The sequence below is a fragment of the Boleophthalmus pectinirostris genome, unplaced genomic scaffold (assembly GCF_026225935.1).
Source record: "Boleophthalmus pectinirostris isolate CB_2022bp ecotype Guang Dong unplaced genomic scaffold, ASM2622593v1 HiC_scaffold_11, whole genome shotgun sequence".
Classification (NCBI taxonomy): Eukaryota; Metazoa; Chordata; class Actinopteri; order Gobiiformes; family Gobiidae; genus Boleophthalmus; species Boleophthalmus pectinirostris.
Window position 1 is genome coordinate 24,259,614 of NW_026570994.1, and position 10,192 is coordinate 24,269,805.

The 10,192-nt window shown below is 49.8% G+C and overlaps 2 protein-coding genes across 2 annotated transcripts in view; one reads left to right on the forward strand and one right to left on the reverse strand.

Annotated features, from left to right (window-relative positions):
• Positions 1-394: 394 nt before the first annotated feature.
• LOC110170682 (inhibin beta B chain-like) lies at positions 395-3,773 on the reverse strand. Its single transcript, XM_055163880.1, has 4 exons — positions 3,473-3,773; positions 2,479-3,279; positions 1,067-1,276; positions 395-699 (listed from the first exon to the last, which is right to left on the reverse strand). The coding sequence occupies exons 1-4, from the start codon at positions 3,771-3,773 to the stop codon at positions 395-397; spliced, it is 1,617 nt and encodes a 538-aa protein (XP_055019855.1).
• A 2,345-nt stretch (positions 3,774-6,118) lies between these two features.
• LOC110170683 (ras-related protein Ral-B-like) overlaps positions 6,119-10,192 on the forward strand; it is a 5,481-nt gene continuing 1,407 nt past the window's right edge. The window contains exons 1-4 of the mRNA XM_020936367.2: positions 6,119-6,251; positions 7,485-7,531; positions 7,711-7,883; positions 8,539-8,747. Coding sequence (XP_020792026.1) covers positions 7,770-7,883; positions 8,539-8,747 — 323 coding nt within the window. The 5' untranslated portion in view covers positions 6,119-6,251; positions 7,485-7,531; positions 7,711-7,769. The remainder of the gene's footprint in view (positions 6,252-7,484; positions 7,532-7,710; positions 7,884-8,538; positions 8,748-10,192) is intronic.

Genomic DNA, 10,192 nt, shown 5'->3' on the forward strand with positions numbered 1-10,192 from the left:
GTCTTGGATCGTGTCCCAAATATGTCCCAGATTAAGTCATGAATATTCATGAGGGGGACCTGCCATATGGACCCTTTAAGACCCTGTAAGACCCTTATGTAAGAACACAAAGACTAACTGGGTTAGGTCAGGATTAGTTTAGTCCTGGTTTAGTCCTGGTTTAGTCTTGGTTCAGTCCCCTTTCAGTCCTGGTTTAGTCCTGGTTTAGTCCTGTTTCAGTCCTGTTTCAGTCCTGGTTTAGTCCTGGTTTAGTCCTGGTTTAGTCCTGGTAGTTCTTGGAAAACCAGATATTTTCTTTGGTGTATAAAAGGTTTTAGAGTCTCTGATTAGACTCTTCAGATCTGGTTATGATCCTAGTCCTGGTCTGGACTGACATGATCTCTGTACAAAGCCCTCACCTGTACAAAGGTGAGTCTGGACAGGTGAGGGTCTGGACAGGTGAGGGTCTGGGACAGGTGAGGGTCTTGGGACAGGTGAGGGTCTGGACAGGTGAGGGTCTGGACAGGTGAGGGTCTTGGACAGGTGAGGTCTGGGACAGGTGAGGGTCTGGACAGGTGAGGGTCTGGACAGGTCTTGACAGGTGAGGGTCTGGACAGGTGAGGGTGAGGGTCTGGACAGGTGAGGGTCTGGGACAGGTGAGGGTCTTGGACAGGTGAGGGTCTTGGACTGGACAGGTGAGGGTCTGGGACAGGTGAGGGTCTGGGACAGGTGAGGGTCTGGGACAGGTGAGGGTCTGGACAGGTGAGGGTCTTGGACAGGTGAGGGTCTTGGACAGGTGAGGGTCTGGGACAGGTGAGGGTCTGGACAGGTGAGGGTCTTGGACAGGTGAGGGTCTGGACAGGTGAGGGTCTGGACAGGTGAGGGTCTGGACAGGTGAGGGTCTTGGACAGGTGAGGGTCTGGGACAGGTGAGGGTCTGGACAGGTGAGGGTCTGGACAGGTGAGGGTCTGGGACAGGTGAGGGTCTGGACAGGTGAGGGTCTGGGGTGGGGTCTGGGACAGGTGAGGGTCTGGACAGGTGAGGGTCTGGGACAGGTGAGGGTCTGGGACAGGTGAGGGTCTGGGACAGGTGAGGGTCTTGGACAGGTGAGGTCTGGGACAGGTCGGGTCTGGACAGGTGAGGGTCTTGGACAGGGTGGAGGTGAGGGTCTGGACAGGTGAGGTCTGGACAGGTGAGGGTCTGGACAGGTGAGGGTCTGGGACAGGTGAGGGTCTGACAGGTGGGGTCTTGGACAGGTGAGGGTCTGGACAGGTGAGGGTCTGGGACAGGTGAGGGTCTGGACAGGTGAGGGTCTGGGACAGGTGAGGGTCTGGGACAGGTGAGGGTCTGGACAGGTGAGGGTCTGGACAGGTGAGGGTCTGGACAGGTGAGGGTCTTGTTCAGGTGTTGTTCTGTTGAACCTGGGGAGATCTTCATGTTTTACGACAGAGACACGAGATTTAAATGAACTTTTCTCACAACAAGAAAAACACACAAAAAAACACACACAAAAAACCAAATCCACGTTTGTTGTTTTTTTCACTTGTTTTAATCCAAAATCCAAAGTCATAAATAAAAACAGTTTGTTTCTACAGATCTGATCTGAGCTGCTGCAGGAAACTGGACGATTATAAAGAATCTAACTTTATTTATAGGAACAATTCCACCTTAAAATCTTTAAAGAAGTGCACCTGTCTGACAGGTGAAGCCCTGTCTCACATGCACCTGTCAAACACCTCCTTCATTTGGACTAGAAGTGAAAAGAGCAAATGTTCAGTCCAGCTTAAAACACAAACCCAGTCCACCTTAAAAAGGCCTCATGGAAACTGTGGTTCCACCTTAAAACTGTGACGATAAAAACAGAATCTTCAAAAAAGTGTAGAAAAATATATGAATATATAGAAAATAAAGTCTAAACCTGGACTAAACCTGGACCACACCAGGTCTACACCGGGTCTGAAAAGCTTTGGTCCAGGTTTAGTCCAGGTTTGGTCCAGGTTTGGTCCAGGTTTGGTCCAGGTTTAGTCCAGGTTTGGTCCAGGTTTAGTCCAGGTTTAGTCCAGGTTTGGTCCAGGTTTTTGCATGTTTTTTAAAGCTGCAGTGTCACATGAGGCAGATATCGGCCGATATTTCCTCTTGTTGTTCAGGTGAAATATCGACTCAGATGTTCCTCCTGTCACAGATGTTCTCCTCTGTGTGTTCCCCCCGTCCTCGTCTATATCACACATAGAACAACATATAGAACATGTAGAACATGTAGAACATGTAGAACATATAGAACATGTAGAACATGTAGAACATGTAGAACATGCAGAAGATAAATAACATATATGACATTTACATATATGTGCTGTATATGAGGCTCTACAAACACGTCATATATGTTACATACTCTACATATATAATGTCATATATATGTTAGTACATATATTTTATATATAGTACATATATAATGTTATATATAATGTTATATATATATAGTTATATATAGTCAGACACATCCACACTCCTCGACGACCATGTGCGGAACGTCTCGTTTGACGATGTTGAACTCGTGGTCGAAGTACAACATGGACATGGGGGCGAGTTTGGTCGGGACGCAGCAGGAGGAGGAGGGGGCGGGGCCGAGGCCGCGGAGGCGGTACTGGTTCAAGACGGCGCTGTGGAAGGAGGCGGCGGCGCCCGGGACGGCGCCCCCCTGCGGCGGGCAGCTGCCCTCGCAGTAGTTTCCCAGGTAACCGGAGGGAGCGATGATCCAGTCGCTCCAGCCCAGCAGCCGGAAGTCGATGTAGAACTGTTTCCTGCAGCAGAGCCCAGCCCCCTCCTCGCACTCTAAGCCCCGCCTCCTGATCCTGTGCCCCGCCTCCTCCCGCCGCGCCTGCACCACCAGGAACGGCCTCCGCGCGGCGTCCGCGTCCAACAGCAGGGGGCGCACGCGCTCCTCCTCGCAGCCGTCGCAGCGCACGTCCACGCTCTGCCTGCGGGGGGCGCTCCGGAACAGCCCCTGCAGCGCCGCCGTCAGGTCAAACCTGTGCCAGCCGCTACGACGAAGCTCCACCCCCCTCTCCACCAGGCTCCACCCACTGCTCAGGCCCGCCCCCTGGTGGTACAGCTTTAAAGACACTCGACGGCTCCGGCGGCGCGGAGGGGGCGGGGCCTGCTCTGAGGGCCGGGCCTCGGGGGGCGGGGCCGGGAGCACGCGCAGGTAAAGCCACAGCGACGCCTCAGACACAGACAGACTCTGATTACCTTCATTTGACACGACGAAGAACATCCCAGAGTGTGACGTCACCAACTCGTCTGAGGAAGAAGAACGACACGTCATCATCATCATCATCATCATATGTACCGTATACAACATACTGTCTGTACTACATCTGAGGGGGAGGAGAGGGTCACACATGTATAAAAGTATAAGTATAAGTACATGTACCTGTGCACAGACATACAGAGGCACACAGGTGTGTAAAGTGCGCACTGCGCATGCTCTGACCTCTCTCTGCGAAGCTGATGATCTCGGCGCTTTCCTCCGCGCGGTGCTCGGGCGGCAGCTCCACGCGCCCGTCCTGCCGCACTGCCGCGTGCACGCGGCGCAGCGCGGTGAGCAGCGAGGCGCGCGGCAGCGCGTGCGTAATGTTCGGGGGCGCGCTGAGCTGCAGGCGCGTGAGGATGTGCCGCTTCACCGCCTCGCGCAGCTCCCCCTCCTCGTGCACGCGCTCACAAGAGGCGCACGAGGCCTCACCGCGCACGGAACACGCGCACCACACGAGCACGAGCAACAGGAGCGCGCACATGTTCCACGGTCAGTGCAGCGAGGCCGCGCGTCTGGAGCGTGCCGTGCGTAAAGTTTGTGCGCTCTGGAGGTTTGCAGACATTGTCCTGGAATAACCCGCCGTTTGTCGCTCACGTCTTTACGTCACACTCAGTCTGAGGAGAGTTTAGACATGAGAAAAGATTCTTCTAGAAAACATCTCCAAAAACCCCATGTTCATAAAGTTGTCCGAGTTCTGTGCGTAAAGCGCGCGCTGTGCCAAACGTGTCCACGGTGATCTGTGACCCAGACTGTGATCCAAACCTCTGGATGGTCTTTGGTCTTTTCTCTGGTCCGAGTGTCAGGGTGAGGAGCGGTTTATTTTTCACTTGTTGTTGTTGTTTTTGGTTCAGATTTTAGCCAAATCTTTATTCAAATCACGCGTGAACTTGAGCAGCTCGTGCGTGCCTCGTGCGCAGTGTCACTGTCTGTCTCTTCTTTCAGCGTTTCAAACATCAAGTCTTTAATGTTTCTGAGTCCCGCGCTCCTCCTCGGGATGTTTGTTTGTTTGTTTGTTTGATCAAAATTCCACTTTCCAGACTTGACTTTTTAAAATCTGTCTCTTCCTTCAGGGAAACACGGAGCCCAAATTTAATCCAGAATCTCGTGCGTAAAAGCGCGTCTGTCCGTGTCCCCGGTCACATCTCGGTTTGTGAACTCGGTCAGATCCAGACCCGGGGTTTTCCAAAAGTCTCAGAGCGAAAAACAAAAACGGAAAATCAAAAATCCAAACTTCAGAGAAACTTTTCACAAATCAAATCAAACTCCAGATCGCGTCACGTCCCGGAGCGACTTTTCCAAATCCAACTCTGAGGCGCTTTGGTGAGTCTTGGGTCTGTTCTGGTTCTGTTTCGGTCCGGTCCTGGTCTAGTCCTGGTCCAGTTCTGGTTCTGTTGTGGTTCTGTTTTGGTCCGGTTTGGTTCGGTCCTGGTCTGGTCTCGGTCCGGTTTTGGAGCGGACTAAACGCAGAGGCGCGCGCGGGGCAGGTTTTCCACCGCGCGCGCTTCACTCGGTTTTAAATCATGACCGTGCGCGCTCCCGTGTCCAGCGTCACACTCACGCGCACGAGCGTCAGAGGGTGTCACGGTGTCCGCGGGGGCGCGCACAGGGACCGACACCAGCACGCGGACACGACGGGAAAAATACGACAACTTTTTATTTTTGAATCTTTATTACAAACAATTTTTAATTTGTTTTCAACTTATTAAACAAAGATCAAAGTAACTGCGGACTTACGCAACACATGACGTCACAAAAATCACTTCACTAGTTTTAAATGAGCAGCTACAAACTTTTATTTAAACGTGACGTGTTTGTGAATAGAACAACAGCGCCACCTCGTGTCTGAAGCGCAGCGCTGCTCCTCTGAACAAAAAGGAAAATGGACCAAACATGAAGATTTGATTCACCAGGAACAATCACAAACTCCTCTCTCCTCTTCTCCTCTTCTTTTACCCTCAGATTAAAGTGACCGGATTTTCAAAATAAAAGCCTGGGACAGTCTCGGTTTGTTGGTGATAATAAAATAGTGAAACAAGTGAGAAATTAAGGAAATCTGTTCTGCTCTCGGCTCATTCATGAAAAACAGGAGTCAGTAAAGTCACATTTTCTTTGTGTTTTGGTCATTTTCAAGCAGCTTTTCTGTATTTTATCTAAACAAATGTCAGTTTGTGTCTCTCTTTACTGTTGCAGGGTCAGATTAGGGACACCAACAGCCAAAAAACACATTTCTTGTATAAACTGGGACAAATCAGTGTTTTTGTATAAATCTTCTGGGACAGAGACACAGACTCAAAACTGGGACTGTCCCGGGAAACAGGGACATGTGGACGCTCTAACTCATGTATTTATTTTGATAAAAGTTAAAGAAACTTTGAACAGTCGACAACAGAAGTTAACATATTTTAATTACAAGGTGAAATGCAGAATAAACGTGAACAAACCGGACACGTTTGCGCCGCGTTTTCTTCACGGACACGTCACATTAATCTCATTATTTTACTGATTTTGGTTGATTATGAAAATAAAATAAAATTAATCTGAAGTGATATTAATTAGTAATGCAAACTTATATTTAATAAAATATAAATTTGATCAATTATTAGGAATTTTGTGACGTCCCTTCCGGTTAGGTTTTTGACTCCAGCGGCAGAGCTCTCACTCTGAAAACTTCTACACGTCATTATTTCTGTTGAAGAGTTTTTTCGCTGCTGAAATTCCTACATATTTAAAGTTGTTTTAGATTCATAATGTTTCAGTTTCACATTCTTTGGTGTTGTTCCGAGTGTTTCTTGTCAGTGTTTGTTTGTCGGAGTGGCTCCTCTTCGCGTCACACTCGCGCTCTGTCCGGGGTGGGGCCGCGGCGCTTTTTGCTCAAACTTGGGAAAAGTTCGTCTGGTTTTTGTCTTTTTTTCGTTTAATGGCGCCTTTTCCCGCGCACAGCAGCTGAAGCTAAACTCGGGTAAGACTCCAGAATCTCGTCTTGACTTTGTTTCACCGCGTCCTTCATTTTAAACTCATTTATTGTCGGTTTGGAGCTGGATTCCCCCGGGGCTCTCTGCACTATCTGAACTCTCCACGGCCACTTATCAGTCAGCAGAGTGACAGCGCTCACAGCCAATCAGAGGCCGCGTAGGGACGGTCGCTCCGCGGTGAAGCCAATCAGAAGTGCGGAAAGTGCGTGTGGGCGGGAACAGGGAAGAGAAGTGGATTCGGCTGAAAGTCACAAAGTTTAAAGTTTAGAGGAACCAAAAAAAACAGTGAAAACAGTTCCTCTTTTTGACCAAACACACCTTTAAACAGCTCTGCGGCTTCATCTGCATGTTTTAATCAGGTTAATGTTCACGGTTACATATAAAAAGTCTAGTTTTAACTCATTTTTACCGCATTTATTCTCGTTTTATTCATTCTGACCAAACTTCTTGTGATTATTTGTTTAAAGACGAAAACACGTGAGTTTGAATTGAACTCGAACAAACGTTTTAGGTTATTACAAGAAGATTCTGCTTAATACGGTTTAATAATGATCATAAAAGAGCTCCTGGTCCTGGTTCAGTCCTGGTTTAGTCCTGGTTCAGACCTGGTTTAGTCCTGGTTCAGTCCTGGTCTAGACCTGGTTTAGTCCTGGTCTGGTCCTGGTTTAGAGTTTTGAATCTGTTAAACTTCGTGTGTTTGAATTAAAAGGGTTTTATTCTTCATAAGGACAGATTCTGTATAAAACTACAGTATAATGATCCCTACAGAGTTTGTAGTATTTGTAGTACTGTAGTATTTGTAGTACTTTGTAGTACTTGTAGTATTTGTAGTACTGTAGTATTTGTTGTTGTGAGTCGTTGGTGGATAAACTGTAAACACAGTTTGACCTTTAATCTGATGCAGCTTCAACTCAAACCTGTTCAACAAGAAACAACAGTAAATCCACAAGATAAACCTGCACCTGTCTGCACCTGTCTGCTCCTGTCTGCTCTGTCTGCACCTGTCTGCTCCTGTCTGCACCTGTCTGCTCCTGTCTGCACCTGTCTGCACCTGTCTGCACCTGTCTGCTCCTGTCTGCTCCTGTCTGCTCCTGTCTGCACCTGTCTGCTCCTGTCTGCACCTGTCTGCTCCTGTCTGCTCCTGTCTGCACCTGTCTGCTCCTGTCTGCACCTGTCTGCTCCTGTCTGCACCTGTGTTTCTGATGTCTGTGTTGTTGTAGGTGGTCTCCTTTAGACCGGTCCTGATCCCGGTCTTGGTCCTGATCCCGGTCCTGATCCCGGTCTTGGTCCGGTCTTGGTCCTGGTCTTGGTCCCGGTCTTGGTCCTGGTCTTGGTCCCGGTCTTGGTCCTGGTCTTGGTCCCGGTCTTGGTCCCGGTCTTGGTCCTGGTCTTGGTCCTGGTCCTGATCCCGGTCTTGGTCCTGGTCTTGGTCCCGGTCTTGGTCCTGGTCTTGGTCCTGGTCCTGATCCCGGTCTTGGTCCCGGTCTTGGTCCTGGACTTGGAGCATGGCGTCGGGGAAGGGGAAGGGGCAGGCGTCTCTGGCTCTGCATAAAGTGATCATGGTGGGAAGTGGAGGAGTCGGAAAATCTGCCCTGACGCTGCAGTTTATGTACGACGAGGTGAGACCGGGTTTAGACCGGGTTTAGACTGGGTTTAGACCGGGTTTAGACCGGGTTTAGACCGGGTTTAGACCGGGTTTAGACCGGGTTTAGACCGGGTTTAGACTGGGTTTAGACCGGGTTTAGACCGGGTTTAGACTGGGTTTAGACCGGGTTTAGACCGGGTTTAGACTGGGTTTAGACCGGGTTTAGACTGGGTTTAGACCGGGTTTAGACCGGGTTTAGACCGGGTTTAGACCGGGTTTAGACCGGGTTTAGACCGGGTTTAGACCGGGTTTAGACCGGTTTAGACCGGGTTTAGACCGGGTTTAGACCGGGTTTAGACCGTGTTTAGACCGGTTTAGACCGGGTTTAGACCGGGTTTAGACCGGGTTTAGACCGGGTTTAGACCGGGTTTAGACCGGGTTTAGACCGGTTTAGACCGGTTTAGACCGTTTTAGACCGGTTTAGACCGGTTTAGACCGGGTTTAGACCGGGTTTAGACCGGTTTAGACCGGGTTTAGACCGGGTTTAGACCAGGTTTAGACTGGGTTTAGACCGGGTTTAGACCGGGTTTAGACCGGGTTTAGTCCTGTTTTAGTCCAGTCTCAGTCCTGGTTCAGTCCTGGTTGGGTCCGGTCTCAGTCCTGGTCTTGTCTGGGTCTTGTCTCGTCAGTTCGTGGAGGACTATGAGCCGACCAAAGCGGACAGTTACAGGAAGAAGGTGGTTCTGGACGGGGAGGAGGTCCAGATCGACATCCTGGACACGGCGGGTCAGGAGGACTACGCCGCCATCAGGGACAATTACTTCAGGAGCGGAGAAGGTTTCCTCCTCGTCTTCTCCATCACCGAACACGAGAGCTTCACCGCCACCGCAGAGTTCAGGTACCACCACGTTTATGACTCCTCAAACTGGCACAGCACCTCACCTGGGCACACCTGGGCACACCTGAACACACCTGAACACACCTGAACACACCTGAACAACACACCTGAACACACCTGAACACACACACAGGAACACCTGACACACACTGACACTGAAACACACCTGGGCACACCTGAACACACTGAACACACACTGAACACACCTGAACACACCTGAACACACCTGAACACACCTGAACACACCTGAACACACCTGAACACACCTGAACACACCTGAACACACCTGGACACACCTGAACACACCTGAACACACCTGAACACACCTGAACACACCTGAACACACCTGAACACACCTGAACACACCTGGGCACACCTGAACACACCTGAACACACCTGAACACACCAGACACACCTGAACACACCTGAACACACCTGAACACACCTGGGCACACCTGAACACACCTGACACACCTGAACACACCTGAACACACCTGGGCACACCTGAACACACCTGGGCACACCTGCACACCTGAACACACCTGGGCACACCTGAACACACCTGAACACACTGACACACCAGGACACACCTGAACACACACCTGAACACACACACCTGGGCACACCTGAACACACCTGGCACACCTGAACACACCTGGGCACACCTGAACACACCTGAACACACCTGAACACACCTGGCACACCTGAACACACCTGGGCACACCTGGACACACCTGAACACACCTGAACACACCTGAGCACACCTGGGCACATCTGAACACACCTGAACACACACAGACACTATTAATAACTGGTTTAGTCCTGGTCTTGACCTGAGTTCTGTTTCAGATTCAGATTCAGATTCAGAAAACTTTATTGATCCCATAAGGCAATTCATTTGCAGCATCTCCGAGCAAAACAAACACAAACACAAACAAACACACAGTGTGTCAGTCCAACTGTCGTCCACCAGTGGAACTCAAAATAAATAACACATTGCAGAGTAAAACTTCATAAAACTGAACCCTTAGAATTTAATAATTTAATAGCACTGGGCACAAAAGAATTAGAAAACCTTTTGGTTTTCCGTACTGGAGCATAAAACCGACGCCCTGAAGGCATCAGGATCAAATCAGGAGCCAGAGGATGGAGGAGATGATCCTGGAGACACTTGGCTTTGCTCAGCACCTGCTCCTCCCACAAACACTCAGCTCCTCAGTTTGATCCTGTGATTTTTGAACAGGTTTTAACAATATTGTGAAGTTTGTTTCTATCCTATCTAATCCTAGTCAAGGATTTGTTTGGGCTTCACCTTTAGCTCCGCCCAAACTACAACGCTGATTTGTGATTGGTCTGAACCACTGGTGGGCGTGGCCAAACACATTAATATTCTAACCCTGGTCTGACCTCGGTCCAGTCCTGGTCCAGTCCCAGTCTGACCCCGG